This window comes from Dicentrarchus labrax, unplaced genomic scaffold (assembly GCF_905237075.1).
Source record: "Dicentrarchus labrax unplaced genomic scaffold, dlabrax2021, whole genome shotgun sequence".
Lineage (NCBI taxonomy): Eukaryota > Metazoa > Chordata > Actinopteri > Moronidae > Dicentrarchus > Dicentrarchus labrax.
The window spans coordinates 1-17,344 of NW_026136764.1; the positions used below are offsets into that span (position 1 = coordinate 1).

A 17,344-nucleotide genomic window follows, 5' to 3' on the forward strand; every position below is an offset into this window, starting at 1 on the left:
CTCTCTCGTACAGAGAAGCTGCTCTTTGTGTTTTTACCTCATGTTCAGTCCGGTTTTATCTGTGGACTGAGAATCTGGAGCAGCATCTTCTCTGTGCAGAGCTTCTTTCTCTCGGGGCTGGACTCCCTCAGGCGACTAAAACAAGTTCCCACCAAAAATAAACCAAATACTTTACAATGGATATTTGTTATTTTGACCTTTCTGGAGTAATAAGACAGAAGTTGAGGGCTGCAGAGAACAGATCTTGTCTCTGAGGTTAAACTGGTGCTACTGATAAAGTACCTTCAGTCGGATGTAGATGGTTGAACGTCCAGTGGTCTTACAGATCTCCTCTGGTGTCAGAGTCTCCACTCTGAACGGCTGCAGTATCTTCTTTGTGCCACATGTGAAGAAGTCAAACGTTTCCTGAGCAGCCAGTTGAGGGAAGGTGGACCTCAGCAGGTCCAGGAAGTCCGCCTCCTGCATCCCACGAGTACACTGCAGCTCCAGAAGCGGGAACTTCTTATACACTGAAACACAAAGACGGCTTTCAGTTAGCTTGGCTGCTACTAAAGACCACCAGTTGACAACACTGGTTCAATTCTTGGGAAAGTTTTACCGACCGACTGATTAAACAGAGCCGGGGTCTGCTCGAGGTTACTGCCTCCTCAAAGAACGTTTGTCCTTGCCCCTGTCACCAAGGTCTTGCTCATTGTGGGAACTGTTGGGTCTCTGTAAATAATGTTAAAACGAGTACGGTCAAGACCTGTTGAGATAACTTCTGTTATGAATTGGCGCTCTACAAATAAAACTATATTAAAAATTATACTGTTTAAATTCTTGACACAGTTGTGGCTGCTGGTCACCAACTGTTTACTGCATCACTTTGTTTATACAGAGACACGACTGAAAGTTTATCTGCTTCAAAAACTCTATTCTCAGTAAGCCGAGGCGGTCTGGTTCTGAGTCTGACAAGTTTTTAAAATTTTATTTGGCTAAATGCCAGATGCCACAGAAAGGGTTGGCTTCTTTCAAGAGAGGGTTGTCCGTCTGTCCCTAAAGGCCCCAACACACCAAATCAACGTCAAAGAACTAGTGGTGACTTAAGTGGAGTTGCGTCGCCTGCGTCTCGGCCAAACAGTGATACTAGAACACGCTGAACTGACTACAGCGAACAGACAACTATAACGTACGTTCTTCGCCTGCACAGGAGTTAATAAGTCTCCATACCAGCAGGTGGCGGTAGTCTGGATTCCTCATTGAGAAAGAACAGCAGGAGTCCTCGGACAGCTGATATAAGAAAACAGCCCGTTGGATCAAGGTTCGCTCGCTCAGACGGTTTCGTAAAACAGCTTCTTGTTGTCTAAATATCTCTGAATTTGAACAAACAGCTGAGATGAAGTTGAAGCTTTAGTTTTTCCTTTTGATGAAGTCATTTGCTGCTTTGCTCGCTTCTGTTTCTCATCTCGTGCACCGATTCACTTCAGCTGAAAAGCCAATCAGAGCGATGTCTCTCACCTGTGACCTCTGCCACGGATTCTACACGCTCAGGCAGTCAGGTGGCCCGATGTCTCCGGACCTGAATTCAATTCAATTCAATTTTATTTGTATAGCGCCAATTCATAACAGAAGTTATCTCAGGACACTTTTCAAATAGAGCAGGTCTAGACCGAACTCTTTATAACATTAATTACAGAGACCCAACAGTACCACCATGAGCAAGCACTTGGCGACAAGGGCAAGGAAAAACTGCCTGTTAAGAGGCAGAAACCTAGGACAGATCCTCCGGCTCTAGGTGGGTGGTCGTCTGTCTCGACCAGTTGGGGTAGAGAGAGAGAGAGAGAGAGAGAGAGAGAGAGAGAGAGAGAGAGAGAGAGAGAGAGAGAGACAGACAGACAGACAGACAGACGCATAGCAACAACAGTAATGGCAACGGCAATCTAGCAGGACCATGGCAGGAGGCTCCACCAGGATCGACAAGAACCTGCGAGACGAGAAAGCTGTAAGAGCTGTTTGATACTTTATCTAAGTGATCTCTCTGAAGTGTGACGGAAAGCAACAGATATTCAGAAGTTTATAAGTACTGTACAAGTAGGGAAGGTCCAAAATACCATTATTGGGGCTTTGAAGTGGAGATGTAACGTGAACCGTCATGAGCCAAAATTCTGAAAACATGACGGTACTTGTTTATCTACAGTACTGTAGGTAACGGGGATTAAGTGGCCCTTACAGGCAGCATATAAACCAACGATTCCTCCAGTCTGCCGTTAATCAGTGACAGGAAGAAGAAGAACCCCAACTTTAAAATTACAGAAATTACTCTTTAACTTCTTATCGAAGGACTCAAGACAGAGTGACTGAGTACATTTACCTTTGTTTGAGAGCATATTGATCCGAGAGTCCTCCAGGATGCAGATTCTGAGATCTATTAGGTTCGGAGGTTCACTCCTATGACGTCTGCTGGGCTTCCTCTTGTCAGACTGAACTCTGGGTGACAATAACATAAAGGATCAGAAGAGAAATACACTTGTTCTCACTCCTACAGAGAAGCTGCTCCTTGTGTTTTTACCTCGTGTTCAGTCCGGTTTGATCTGTGGACGGAGAATCTGGAGCAGCATCTTCTCTGTGCAGAGGTTCAATCTCTTGTGGCTGGACTCCCTCAGGAAGCTAAAACAAGTTCCCACCAAAAACAAACCAAATACTTTACAAAGGATATTTGTTATTTTGACCTATAACAAATAAGTCAAAATAAGACAGAAGTTGAGGGCTGCAGAGAACAGATCTCATCTCTGAGGTTAAACTGGTGCAGCAGATAAAGTACCTTCAGTCGGATGAAGAGGGTTGCACGTCCAGTGGTCTTACAGATCTCCTCTGGTGTCAGAGTCTCCACTCTGAGTGGGTGTAGTTTCTTCATTTTGTCAGTTAAGAAGAGGTCAAAAGTTTCCTGAGCAGCCAGTTGAGGGAAGGTGGACCTCAGCAGGTCCAGGAAGTCCGCCTCCTGCATCCCACGAGGACACTGCAGCTCCAGAAGCGGAAACTTCGTATACGCTGAAACACAAAGACAGCTTTCAGTTAGCACGGCCGTTACTAAAGACCACCAGCTGACAACACTGGTTCAATTCTTGGGAAAGTTTTACCGACTGACTGATTAAATTTACCGTGGGGTGAGAGCACATCGATCTGATAGTCCTGCAGGATGCGGATCCTGAGGTCTATGTGGTCCTCTGATTCCCTGATCGCAGGTCCGTCAGCACTCCTCCTGTCAGACTGAACTGTGGGAGTCAAAAACCTGAAGAAAGAAGACATGATGCTGTCTTTAGGATTCAGTCTCACTGTGTGGTTGCTGATTTGGGCGTTTCACACCAAAACTCTTCGCCATGATCAACAACGACTCGCCGCCAATACACCAAACTTGGTTTGGGATCAATAACGCATTGCTATGACAACAGTTCCAGTTCCCACTCTTTATTATTTTTGAGTTTTCTTTGTCAACACACGTTGGAGCCACACTACCTGTACCTGAGTTTATGATGTTCTGATTGACGACATAAGAATAAATGTAATAATTTTGTTTACTTTTTAATTGTGCAATCACTGAGATCGCCACTAGGTGGTGCTATCTGACCCTGCAGTACACTGTTACACTGCGGCTCAGGTGGCTTCATAGAAGATTCATTAGTCACTTCAATACAGGACAGCAGGTGATCATATGATTTATTTCTAATATCGACACATTTTAACCTCCTTGTTTACTGATGCAGGTTCAGAACGGTTTCTAACTGAATACAAATCAGAGTGACAGAGACCAAAGTACAATTAAAACATTTCCAGGATATTTGGTCATTTTAATGAATTTCCAGGTGTTTGGATGAAAGTAAAAGTAGTCTATAAGTTTCGAGGAGAACTCTGATTATAAACCAGCTCTAACGAGTCTCGATAACTTCTCCCTGAACAAACACAACACAGGAAGTTCTGTATATTTGTGTTGGTTTGTTTGGGTGATGGATGCCGATCTCTGAGGTTTCTGATACGTGTAGTGTGATTGATGACTGTAGGAACTTCTAACCTTGATGATTCTTCACCATCTGGTTCTGTGAGATGTTCCGGATGCTCCTCTTCATCCTCTTCATCCTCCTCCATCCGTTCCTCAGTGGAGCAGACGAGGCCCAGACTCCAGCTGTCTTCCACACCTGGACACATAGCGGGACAACGGGGTCAGAACTACCTGTTTAATGCCTCCTTTATTAAATACAGGAGGTGAAGGTTTGATTCTTCACAACAATAAATAAAAACAAACGTACTCGGCTCCTGTTTGTGCCGCTGTTCCTCTTCGGGGAGTTCGGTTCCTCCTCCAGCCGCCGGCTCACAGACAGGAAACTGGTCATCTGGATCAGAGACAGACAGCAGGGTTGATCAATGAAAACAAGATCATGATCAGAAATCTGCTGCTGAATCACATGAATACAAATATTCAGGAGGCCAAGAAAGGCGTCGCAAGGAGTTTTTGATTTTAAAGCATGTTAGAAACCTTTAAAAATCCACACAGTAGGCCTTGAACTCATCATCATGCTTTAAAAAAGAACCAAAGAACTAATAGAACGAGCACCAGGGAGAAGAAAACACTGAATCTGGCAAAGAATAATCCTATTAAGTTATTATTAAATTAATAATATCCGTAAAACTCACCTCTGATCAATATTCACAGGAAATTATCTGCTAAAAAATAATCCAAATCTCTGGTTTTATACAAACTGTCATTGAGTTCACTGTTTACAGTTTATCGGTAGTCGCTTTACTGTTATATATGATATAATATGTAATTAAATCAGAGGTCGTAAGCACAGGATCAAACACAGCATATATTATTTACAGTGTATTTGGTCATTTTAATCCATTTCCAGGTGTTTCCATGACTAGAAAAGTAGTCTGTGAATTTCCAGGTTTTCCATTCAAAACTGCACTTGAGTAAATTCACTTTCTACCGCTGGATTTGTCCAATTTAAACGTGGTCATGAGGACTTTGTACCGTTTATTTTACGTTGTATAGCAGACAGTGAGTTTGAATGGTGGCCGAATTTATGAGTGATATTAACAGTTCTTATACTGAGTCCGTAGACGTCGGTGAGTTTTATCGTTAGCAAAGAAACATTTAATTAACGTTTTTCTAAACCAGGTTCGTCTTTCCGGTTCTCTCTGCGGAGAGGACACATCGCGGTGCTACCGGCAGACATTCATCCGGACACCGACCTGCTGCCTCCAGTTTGATCTCAGCGGAGATGGACAGCAGAGCCTCCAGGTGCTTCCTCTGCCGGTCGACCTCCAGCCTCAGACCCGCAGTCTCCTCCTCGTACCCGGCCACGGTTCTCTCGACCACCGCTAAGATCTCCCGCGCGGCGGCGGTCAGTTTCTCGGCCACGACTCCTCTCAGCATCTCGGCCGTGGACACGCTCCCGTCCCCGGTGTCAGCCTCCATGTTGTTGTCACCGGCTCCGGCGCAGCATCATCACCGCACGGAAGTGTTGTTACCGGCAGAAATACGCGGGAATGTTTGGAGACGGTGCAGACAGAAATTATGTCCGAGTGGAAACATGAACCAAAGAGGAACGTTTCTCTCTGGAACCAACGGAAGATGGAGCTGAAGGTACAAATTAAAGTAATTTATAGTTTATTCTAAATTATTCTGTCGCTGCCTGTACGGAAGCTCATTTCTGCCAATGTGAAGAATAAAAAAAACTTTTACAATATAATGACTTAATATCACAAAGTCAATATTTATGGAAGCGTATTAAATTCACCTGAAAACAATTTTTTTGGTTTGTTTTTCAGAGTAATTGTTTATTGGTGAGTTTAGAGAGTATTTGAAACAATGAACGCATTCATTACCACGAAAAACAGAAAAAGAATGACAAGGAAAAGAATAACTCAGAAAAATAAGGGGGGTAAAATATAAATATAAAAATATATAAATATTTTAAGATATTAAGTCAAAATATTTAAAGTTTGTCAATATTTTAATGATTTACTTTCTCTCTGTTACATTGGCAGTAATGGGCTTCCGTACTTCTGGGAACTGATGAGATTATCTCTTCTGGCTTTAATTCAGACACATTTATCAATATTTTGACCTATTGACGATAAAGTTACTCAAAAAATGTAATCTAATACTCTTGATTACTTTACTTATTCCTCCCTGCCAACAGTAATTAGTTACATTACTAGTTATAATTACCTTTATGATAATCCCAACAAAAGATTTATGAGGATTAAATTCAGTTTTCTTTGTTAAAATCAAAGTAATGTAATATTTCCTCCACGATCATAAAAATGAATCAATGGTGTAAATTTAATTGTTGGATTTCAGATCAGGAGACAACAAAAGTAATGTAACTAATTACACTTCTAGTTACTGTAAAGTAATATTATTACTATTAATGGCTGACATATATATCACTTAAACTATGTAATAAATGTAGTAAACTTTAGTAATTCCAGAGTATAACTTTACATGTTTAGTATAAAAACGTTAAATAATGTGAAGTGAACATTTTATATTATACTACAGTTTTATGTTCTGGTGCAACGTACAAAAGTGTCCCCGTGCTTTACTGAGTTATAATGTTTAATGTTGGATTAAAGAACAAATACTTTACTTTAAAAAACTGCTTTTCCACCTTTATTATAACAATATGTGTTAATGCAGCTCAGTTTAAAGTCACATTTTATTAACTCACAACAAAGTGGTCCAGCAAACATCAAACTTGGAGGCATTTAGAATATTTACTTTATTAATATTTTACCACCAAACAAACAACGATCAATGATTTTATTCAGTAGAAAAAACATTTAACATACAATAAACCACAGAAACGCAGTCGCATCAGGACACAACAGGATGATAATGTAACAGCTGACAGACAATAACAATCAACCTTTCTGTGTCTTTAGTTTCTAGTTTCTTTGTCACATACCGACTCGCTCCGTTTATTGAAGCTGTAATTAAACAGCAGTCGTCCACTCGCTGACTCTCCCCGCAACTTTTAGTTCAGTAACTATTATACTGCAACCGATTACATCAATTAATTATTATTATTTATTGTATTTTGTTTCTCTTTCAGTAGCCTGTTGAGTCTGGTTGTGTCAGATCTCTCCCGCTGTCTCTCCTCCGAGCAGAGGCACATAAAACAGCTAACGTAAAACAAAAGATCGGATCAGTAGAGCTCAACATAGCCGACACCGATCAGATAAAGAACGCACTGATCGGCAGCGATACAGATTGTTGAGATCAGATCGGGACATTAACACTATCAGCTGATAGATTGATTCAGTAGTGACAATCTTCCCTCGCTGTGTCCGTCCTGTACAGTCGACAGTCACACTGCAGAGACACACTGACGCTCTCTGCTGCAGATACAGTTTTATTTCACCAGCACAGACCTGATGAAGCTACAGTGAACACTTAGTGCCACGCTGTTTGATTGCTCCGTTATTAACAAGCCTCGTCCACACAAGGCTTACTGAGCTTTAAGGAACACGTTCTGTTGTGTTTTCTTTATGTAGAAAAGGAACAGACCCTTTCAGGACTTCAGTCCATCCAGTGCTGACGTCTCTTCCCCTTGATGGCTCCTCATGTGTGTTTTCAGACAGTGGCTCTGAGTGAAGGCTTTGTCGCAGAGGCTGCACTGGTACGGTTTCTCTCCATTGTGGGTCCTCATGTGGACCGTCAGGTAATATTTGCGAGCGCACGCTTTCCCACAAACCCCGCAGACAAACTGTTTGACGTCAGAGTGTGTTTTCAGATGTGCTCTGAGAATACTCTGAGTGTTAAAGGTTCGCCCACACTCCGAGCACTTGTACGGTCTTTCCCCAGTGTGGATCATCATGTGTCTCCTCAGAGCTCCTCGACCCGACAAGCCTTTGCCGCATTCGCTGCACATGATCTTCTCCTCGCTGTGTGTTTTCATGTGAACCTTCAGCTGACCTCGCGTGTGAAACATTTTGCAGCAAACGTCGCAGAGGTACGTTCGGTCTCGGGCCGTGTGAATTTTCGCATGTTCTTTCACTTTGGCTGGAATTAAAAATCTCTTCCCACAGACCTGACAGGCGTAGCGTTTTCCCCGCTGTGACCCAACTTGTGTCGGGATAAAGCTCGAAAGTCAGTGACACATTTCCCGCATACGTCGCAGCGGTACGGCTTCTCCCCTGTGTGGGTGCTGCTGTGAACCCTCAGCTGCTGTTTGAAAGCAAAAGACTGACTGCAGACGTCACATTTGTGGGGTTTATCCTCCACATGTTCCCACCAGTGGTTCCTTAAACCTGCCTTATGTGCATACGCTTTATGGCAGATGTCACATTTGTACGGTTTCTCTCCCGTGTGCAGAGTAGCATGTCTCTCCAGGCTGCCGACAGTGAGGAAAGACTTTCCGCAGATGTTGCAGCTGTGGGTTTTCTGGTGACTTTCGAGATGGCTCCTCAGCTCCTCAGCAGACTCTGAATGTTCTCCACACACTCCACAACGCCACTCTGAGTCGTCCACGTGACTCAAGGCGTGTTTAATCAGCATGGTCTTTGACCTGTGCAGCGCTCCGCAGACTTTACAGGACGGAGCGTCGCCGCCATCGGTCGCCGCCTTCAGAGACAACTGCATCTGCTTCCTTCTCTTTGTTTTTACACCTGAATGATCGACTCGCCTCCTCCTCGCCGTCTTCGATGAGTTCACTTCAGCTTCGCCGTCACTCAGCCCTTCCTCTTTCCTGTCTGGTTTCCAGTCGTCATCTCTGCCATCTTCTTCCACCTCTTCCTCTTCGTCTTCTTCGTTGTCCCCGTCGCTCTCAGCAGGAGAAAGGGTGCTAAAGTCATCCGATAATCCGCGTTGTTCTCCGTCCTCCGCTGTTTCAATCTGTTGTTGCCGTCTCGAGTTGTTGGACAGACGATCGGTTCTGTTGGTGTTCACAGAACTGAAGGAAGAAGATAAGCAGCTGAATTATTTAAATTATATAAGGTTGCATTATTAACACCCAGCTCCTAAAGACACCGTCCACCGTCTTCACTTGACTCACTCAGTGTTTCCTGCGTCACTGGTGGCTTCGTCTTCGCTCTCTGGAGAAGGAAGTTGCTCCGTGTTGATCAGCGATTTCTCTGCTCTCTGGAAGAAATCAACAGTTGATCACAGGAGTTAATTCTCAACCTTTGATAGCTGAATGATCAAAATGTCCACGTTTAGCTAACTGCCAAAGTCTGATAAGGTTGTCTGACTGCTGTTAGTTTGATTAATGCTTTAATAATGTGTGTATTGATCACTGGTGCTGGCTCAGTATGCTGTAAATGGTTTCACTTTGAGGATCTACCTGTGCTCGGATATACAGAGCCGATCTTCCTTTCCCCGTGGATTTGATGGACCTTTGGATCTCTTCTGGTGTCAGTGTTTGTAGTTTCAGTGGTGTCAGTTTCCTGGTTGCGTCAACTGTGAAGACGTCAAACTGTCCGGTCACCTGAGGGAAGGTGGACCTCAGCAGGTTCAAGAAGTCGGGCTCCCGTAGGCCTCGGGGACACTTCAGCTCATTAACCGGGGACTTCAACACTAACACACAGAAAAATTAATCACAACGTTCAAGTTCTGACAAAACTGCCCAATAGTGAAGCTCTTGTCTTTCTGTCAGAGTGTAAATAAACCAACTCATTGTTTTAATCACACTCTTGACCTTGTTTTATCATATGGCATTGATATTGAACATTTAATAGTCTTCCCACATAATCCTTTCCTATCTGACCATTATTTAATAACTTTTGAATTCATACTATTAGATTATAAGCCATTAGGCAAAACTTCCTACAGCAGATGTTTATCTGACAGTGCTGTAGCTAAATTTAAGGAGGACATTCCTTCAGTGTTTAATTCAATGCCATGTCTGAATTTAACAGAGTCCTATAACGACTTTAGTCCCTCCCAAATTGATAATCTTGTTGATAGTGCTGCAGGCTCACTACGATCAACATTAGACTCTATCGCTCCTATAAAAAGGAAATTATTAAAACATAGGAGACTAGCACCGTGGTACAACCACCAAACCCGCCAGTTAAAACAAATAGCTAGGAAATCTGAAAGGAAATGGCGCTCTTCCAAATTATCAGAATATCGCTCAATTTGGCAAGATAATCTTAAAACCTATAGAAAGGCCCTCCGTAATGCCAGAGGAGCCTATTATTCAGCACTAATAGAAGAAAATAAGAATAACCCTAGGTTCCTCTTCAGCACTGTAGCCAGGCTGACAGAGAGTCACAGCTCTATCGAGCCACATATCCCCATAAACTTAAGTAGCAATGACTTCATGAGCTTCTTCTATAATAAAATTATTACTATTAGAGAAAAAATTAACCACCAACTGCCATCAACAGTTATCAGTGGTTCTCCAAGTTCAGGGACTTCTGTCAATGTAAACTTAGATATATATTTAGACTGTTTTTCTGCTATCGATCTTCATCAGTTAACTTCAATCATTTCTTCATCGAAGCCATCAACCTGTCTATTAGACCCGATCCCAACTAGGCTGCTTAAAGAAGTTGTTCCCTTAATTGGCACTTCTTTACTGGATATGATTAATCTTTCTTTATTATCAGGATATGTACCACAGTCCTTTAAAGTAGCTGTAATTAAACCCCTTCTTAAAAAGTCCACTCTTGACCCAGGGGTTTTAGCCAACTATAGACCGATTTCTAACCTCCCCTTCCTCTCTAAGATTCTGGAGAAAGTAGTCGCCAAAGAGTTGTGTGACTTTCTACATAACAATAGCTTATTTGAGGATTTTCAGTCAGGATTTAGAGTTCATCATAGCACAGAGACAGCTCTGGTTAAAGTTAATAATGACCTTCTGACTGCTTCTGACAATGGACTTGTCTCTGTACTTGTATTATTAGATCTTAGTGCTGCATTTGACACCATTGACCATAATATTCTTTTAGAGAGACTTGAGCATCAAATTGGCATTAAAGGAACTGCCCTAAGCTGGTTTAAGTCATACTTATCAGATCGTTCTCAGTTTGTACATGTTAACGATGAATCCTCCATAAACACTAAAGTTAGTCATGGAGTTCCACAAGGTTCTGTACTTGGACCAATACTATTTACTTTATATATGCTCCCTTTAGGCAACATTATTAGGAATCACTCCATTAACTTTCACTGTTATGCAGATGATACGCAGTTATATCTATCAATCAAACCCAATGAAGTTAATCAATTATCTAAATTACAAACATGTCTTACGGACATAAAATCCTGGATGACCTGCAATTTTCTGATGTTAAACTCAGAAAAAACGAAATTCTTGTTCTTGGCCCCAAAAACCTTAGAGACTCATTGTGTAAAGATATAGTTACTCTAGATGGCATTAACTTGGCCTCTAGCACCACTGTCAGGAATCTTGGAGTTATCTTTGATCAGGATTTGTCATTTAACTCCCACATAAAGCAGACCTCTAGGACCGCCTTCTTTCATTTACGTAATATTAGAAAAATTAGACACATACTATCACAGACAGATGCAGAAAAATTAATCCATGCATTTGTTACTTCAAGGCTGGATTACTGCAACTCTTTATTATCAGGTTGCCCCAATAAGTCCATTAAAACGCTCCAATTAATTCAGAACGCTGCAGCACGAGTACTGACAGGAACTAGAAAAAGAGATCACATCTCTCCTGTACTAGCTACTCTGCATTGGCTCCCTATAAAATGTAGAATTGAATTTAAAATCCTCCTCCTCACCTATAAAGCTCTTCATGGTCAGGCCCCTTCATATCTTAAAGAGCTCATAGTACCTTATTACCCCACTAGAACATTACGTTCTCTGAATGCTGGGCTACTTGTGGTTCCTATAGTCTCTAAAAGTAGAACAGGAGCCAGAGCCTTCAGTTACCAAGCTCCTCTCCTGTGGAACCAGCTTCCAGTTGTGGTTCGGGAGGCAGACACCCTCACCACATTCAAGAGCAGGCTTAAGACATTCCTCTTTGATAAAGCTTATAGTTAGGGCTGGATCAGGTGAGTCCTGAACCATCCCTTAGTTATGCTGCTATAGGCCTAGACTATCGGGGGATTTCCCATGGTGCACTGAGCTACTCTCTTCCTCTCTCTTTCTGCACTCATTCATGTCCCATTACTGCATGTTACTAACTCCACTTCTTCCCCGGAGTTCCTGTGCTTTCTCGTCTCGCAGGTTCTCATGGATCCTGGTGGAGCCTCCTGCCATGGTCCTGCTTGACGGCCATTGCCAATAGTGTTGTTGCTGTGCACCTGTATGTCTGTCTGTCTCTCGCTCTCGCTCTCTCTCTCTCTCTCTCTCTCTCTCTCTCTCTCTCTCTCTCTCTCTCTCTCTCTCTCTCTCTCACCCCAACTGGTCGAGACAGACGACCACCCACCTTGAGCCGGAGGATCTGTCCTAGGTTTCTGCCTTTTAACAGGCAGTTTTTCCTTGCCCTTGTCGCCAAGTGCTTGCTCATGGTGGTACTGTTGGGTCTCTGTAATTAATGTTAAAGAGTTCGGTCTAGACCTGCTCTATTTGAAAAGTGTCCTGAGATAACTTCTGTTATGAATTGGCGCTATACAAATAAAATTGAATTGAATTGAATTGAATTGAACAGAAAATGGCATTTTGAAGCTTTAAAGCACTGACCTCTGCCCTGTATCCACAGTACTGACCTCTGCCCTGTATCTACAGTACTGACCTCTGTCCTGTATCTACAGTACTGACCTCTGCCCTGTATCTACAGCACTGTCCTCTGCCCTGTATCTACAGCACTGTCCTCTGTAACTTAGGGATTGTCTGCTATGTCTTGTGTTGTTGGATTTGCTTGATGTTTGGCTGATTCAGCAAAGTTGTCGCTAGTTTTTTATCATAACAAATGTACAGCTGTCCATATTTACCACAGTGGGATTAAAACTGTGGGCACCAAATACCAACACTTACATCGTGCTGGTTTAAATGTAGCTAGCTGCTTTATAGACTGGACACATATCACGTCTTACCGCCGATTTTGAGCACATTGGTGTGATCCTGTAACAGACAGACTCTGAGTTTTAGAGGATCCCGTCTGCTGCCCTTCATCTTCACAGACTGACCTCTGCAAGAATATTATACAAACAATGAAAACTGTTAACAATGCTTCAGTGTAGTTCTGTGTTGGTCTCACATAACTAAATATTTCTTTCTCCCTCACAAAGAATAAATATTATATTTGAACCTTGTTGCGGTCTGATATTCTGGGTCCCTCAGATTCTCCTGATCTAGACTCATGCTCTGTACTGGCTCCTCAGCAGACTCCCTGTTGGTGTCCACAGCACTGAAGGAAGAAAATAAGCAGCTGAATTATTTAAATGTATCTTCATCTTTGACACAATCAGAATGTGAAACTGAGGATGCTTAAAGATTAACAAGTTGGGAACATCTATCTTTAAACTATATAAGGTTGTATTATTAACACCCAGCTCCTAAAGACACCGTCCACCGTCTTCATTTGACTCACTCAGCGTTTCCTGCGTCACTGGTGGCTTCGTCTTCGCTCTCTGGAGGAGGAAGTTGCTCCGTGTTGATTTTCTCTGCTCTCTGGAAGAAATCAACAGTTGATCACAGGAGTTAATTCTCAACCTTTAGTAGCTGAATGCTCAAAATGTCCACGTTTAGCTGACTGCCAAAGTCTAATAAGGTTGTCTGACTGCTGTTAGTTTGATTAATGCTTTAATAATGTGTGTATTGATCACTGGTGCTGGCTCAGTATGCTGTAAATGGTTTCACGTTGAGGATCTACCTGTGCTCGGATATACAGAGCCGATCTTCCTTTCCCCGTGGATTTGATGGACTTTTGGATCTCTTCTGGTGTCAGTGTTTGTAGTTTCAGTGGTGTCAGTTTCCTGGTTGCGTCAACTGTGAAGACGTCAAACTGTCCGGTCACCTGAGGGAAGGTGGACCTCAGCAGGTTCAGGAAGTCGGGCTCCCGTAGGCCTCGGGGACACTTCAGCTCATTAACCGGGGACTTCAACACTAATACACAGAAAAATTCATCACAACGTTTAAGTTCTGACAAAACTGCCCAATAGTGAAGCTCTTGAACAGAATATGGCATTTTGAAGCTTTAAAGCACTGACCTCTGCCCTGTATCTACATCACTGACCTCTGCCCTGTATCTACATCACTGACCTCTGCCCTGTATCTACATCACTGACCTCTGTCCTGTATCTACAGCACTGACCTCTGCCCTGTATCTACAGCACTGACCTCTGCCCTGTATCTACAGCACTGACCTCTGTCCTGTATCTGCAGCACTGACCTCTGTCCTGTATCTACAGCACTGTCCTCTGTAACTTAGGGATTGTCTGCTATGTCCTGTGTTGTTGGATTTGCTTGATGTTTGGCTGATTCAGCAAAGTTGTCGCTAGTTTTTTATCATAACAAATGTACAGCTGTCCATATTTACCACAGTGGGATTAAAACTGTGGGCACCAAATACCAACACTTACATCGTGCTGGTTTAAATGTAGCTAGCTGCTTTATAGACTGGACACATTTCACGTCTTACCGCCAATTTTGAGCACATTGGTGTGATCCTGTAACAGACAGACTCTGAGTTTTAGAGGATCCCGTCTGCTGCCCTTCATCTTCACAGACTGACCTCTGCAAGAATATTATACAATCAATGAAAACTGTTAACGATGCTTCAGTGTAGTTCTGTGTTGGTCTCACATAACTAAATATTTCTTTCTCCCTCACAAAGAATAAATATTATATTTTAACCTTGTTGCTGTCTGATATTCTGGGTCCCTCAGATCCTCCTGATCTAGACTCGTGCTCTGTACTGGCTCCTCAGCAGACTCCTCCTCCTCCTCATTTTCACCCTCGTCTTCCTCAACGTGGCCTGAGACGTCCCAGCTTTCCGAGTCCTCCACATCTGAACGAAAAAAACGAAAGACAAAGAGTCAAACTTTTGATTTTGCAGTATTTATTACCACAGATCTTTTATTTTATTTAAAGGTCGAGTGTGGGATTTGGGGGAGTAGTACTTGAGTAAGTGTGGAAGACATACTTGTGTGCTGCTGTTCCTCCTCAGGAAGTTCACCTCCTCCAGCCTCCTCCTCCTCCTCCTCTTCCTCCTCTTCACATGCAGGTTCCTCTGGATCAGACACAAAGGTCGGTATCAGTATACGTTACTCACCGAGTAATTAAGTTTTATTTATTTATTTAGAGTCTGCTGCGGACTCCAAGTCCAGATCTGACAGGTCTAGGGTTAGTGGGTTTGGATCTGGACCTGGTCCAAGAGATATAAACAGATATAAACATAAACAGATAAACAGATATAAACAGATATAAAAAGATATAAAGATAAACAGATATAAACAGAGATATAAATATATATATAAAGATATAAACAGAGATATAAACAGATATAAACAGATATAAAGATAAACAGATATAAACAGAGATATAAACAGATATAAACAGAGATATAAACAGATATAAATATAAAGAGATAAACAGAGATATAAAAAGAGATATAAACAGAGATATAAACAGATATAAACAGAGATATAAACAGATATAAAAAGAGATATAAACAGATATAAACAGAGATATAAACAGAGATATAAACAGAGATATAAAGAGATATAAACAGATATAAATAAATATAAACAGAGATATAAACAGATATAAACAGAGATATAAACAGAGATATAAACAGATATAAACAGATATAAACAGATATAAACAAATATAAACAGAGATATAAACAGATATAAACAGAGATATAAACAGAGATATAAACAGATATAAACCGAGATATAAATATATATATAAAGAGATAAACAGAGATATAAACAGAGATATAAACAGAGATATAAATAGATATAAACAGAGATATAAACAGATATAAACAGAGATATAAACAGATATAAACAGAGATATAAACAGAGATATAAACAGAGATATAAACAGAGATATAAACAGATATAAACAGAGATATAAACAGATATAAACAGAGATATAAACAGAGATATAAACAGATATAAACAGAGATATAAACAGAGATATAAACAGAGATATAAACAGAGATATAAACAGATATAAACAGATATAAACAGATATAAACAGAGATATAAACAGAGATATAAAGAGATATAAACAGAGATATAAAGAGATATAAACAGAGATATAAACAGATAAACAGAGATATAAACAGAGATATAAAGAGATATAAACAGAGATATAAACAGATAAACAGAGATATAAACAGAGATATAAACAGAGATATAAACAGATATAAAGAGATATAAAGAGATATAAACAGAGATATAAACAGAGATATAAACAGATATAAACAGATATAAACAGAGATATAAAGAGATATAAACAGAGATATAAACAGAGATAAACAGAGATAAACAGAGATATAAAGGGACCCACCGATCCTACAGAGAGCGACCCGCGGCAGCAGCAGAGCCTCCAGGTGCTTCCTCTGCCGGTCGACCTCCAGCCTCAGACCCGCAGTCTCCTCCTCGTACCCGGCCACGGTTCTCTCGACCACCGCTAAGATCTCCCGCGCGGCGGCGGTCAGTTTGTCGGTAACGATTCCTCTCAGTATCTCCGCTCTGGTCGGTTTACAGTCCACCGGATCCACCGGATCCCCCGCGGACACCAGCAGCTCGTTCACTGCCGCCATTTCCTTCCGGAGAGTAAAAACTTTCACCACAGAACTTCAGCGGTTTCTTGGTGATGCGCATGCGCAAGCGTCCGCACCAAAAGTTCCGCTCCGGATTCTTCCACAAACCGACGTTAGAGCTGCGTGGCGCCCCCTACCGTACCGGAGGGTAACAGACACTTTACACTGGAACTATTATTATATTCATTATTATTTATTATATTATATTCTGTGTATTAAACTTGTTTAACATGTAAATACACTGTAAAATAAATTATTAGTAATATTCCAACAATACTGAAAAATAACAGAAAATAACAGAATTTTCTATAATTTAAAAACAGTTTTTAGATTTAATTTTACATTAAATCTTTTTTCTATTTTCTTTTTAATGTTTAATTAAAGATATTTAAATGAGCTATAAATACAGTTGAACTCTGCTATAATACAACCGGAGTGTAACAGACACTTTATACTGGAATATAGTCGCCCTCAGGCCTCTTCTAAATATGAGATTGAATATTGTTAATAGATTAGTTAATAACTGTTTCCCACCTTTTAAAGTCATTGTTGATAATTATTGTGAGAAATCATTAACGTGATCAGTGTCTTCACATAGATGAGTATCATCAATAACTAAAGGCAAACTGAAGTCACAACCTGGCTCAAAAGAGTGGGACAAAGAC

At 41.4% G+C, this 17,344-nt stretch overlaps 2 protein-coding genes across 3 annotated transcripts; both read right to left on the reverse strand.

The window, feature by feature from the left end:
• Positions 1-37: 37 nt before the first annotated feature.
• Positions 38-5,574, reverse strand: LOC127359762 (uncharacterized; the record flags this gene model as incomplete). The annotated part of the gene is made up of 9 exons (XM_051393871.1): positions 5,227-5,574; positions 4,281-4,364; positions 4,046-4,169; positions 3,138-3,268; positions 2,801-3,027; positions 2,549-2,646; positions 2,351-2,466; positions 283-509; positions 38-135 (listed from the first exon to the last, which is right to left on the reverse strand). Coding segments are annotated over exons 1-9 (1,331 nt in total), but the record flags the coding sequence as incomplete, so codon positions are not given.
• Positions 5,575-6,742: 1,168 nt separating this feature from the next.
• On the reverse strand, positions 6,743-16,741 carry LOC127359763 (zinc finger protein 37). Of its 2 annotated transcripts, none has more exons than XM_051393873.1 (11): positions 16,424-16,741; positions 15,048-15,134; positions 14,759-14,912; positions 14,544-14,638; positions 13,776-14,008; positions 13,494-13,573; positions 13,212-13,310; positions 12,997-13,091; positions 9,324-9,556; positions 9,036-9,121; positions 6,743-8,933 (listed from the first exon to the last, which is right to left on the reverse strand). In XM_051393873.1, the coding sequence occupies exons 1-11, from the start codon at positions 16,677-16,679 to the stop codon at positions 8,051-8,053; spliced, it is 2,301 nt and encodes a 766-aa protein (XP_051249833.1). In that variant the 5' UTR covers positions 16,680-16,741; the 3' UTR covers positions 6,743-8,050. The 2 variants fall into 2 exon arrangements, with proteins under 2 accessions (XP_051249833.1, XP_051249832.1); XM_051393872.1 differs by having other exon boundaries at positions 6,743-8,954.
• Between the last annotated feature and the right edge of the window lie 603 nt (positions 16,742-17,344).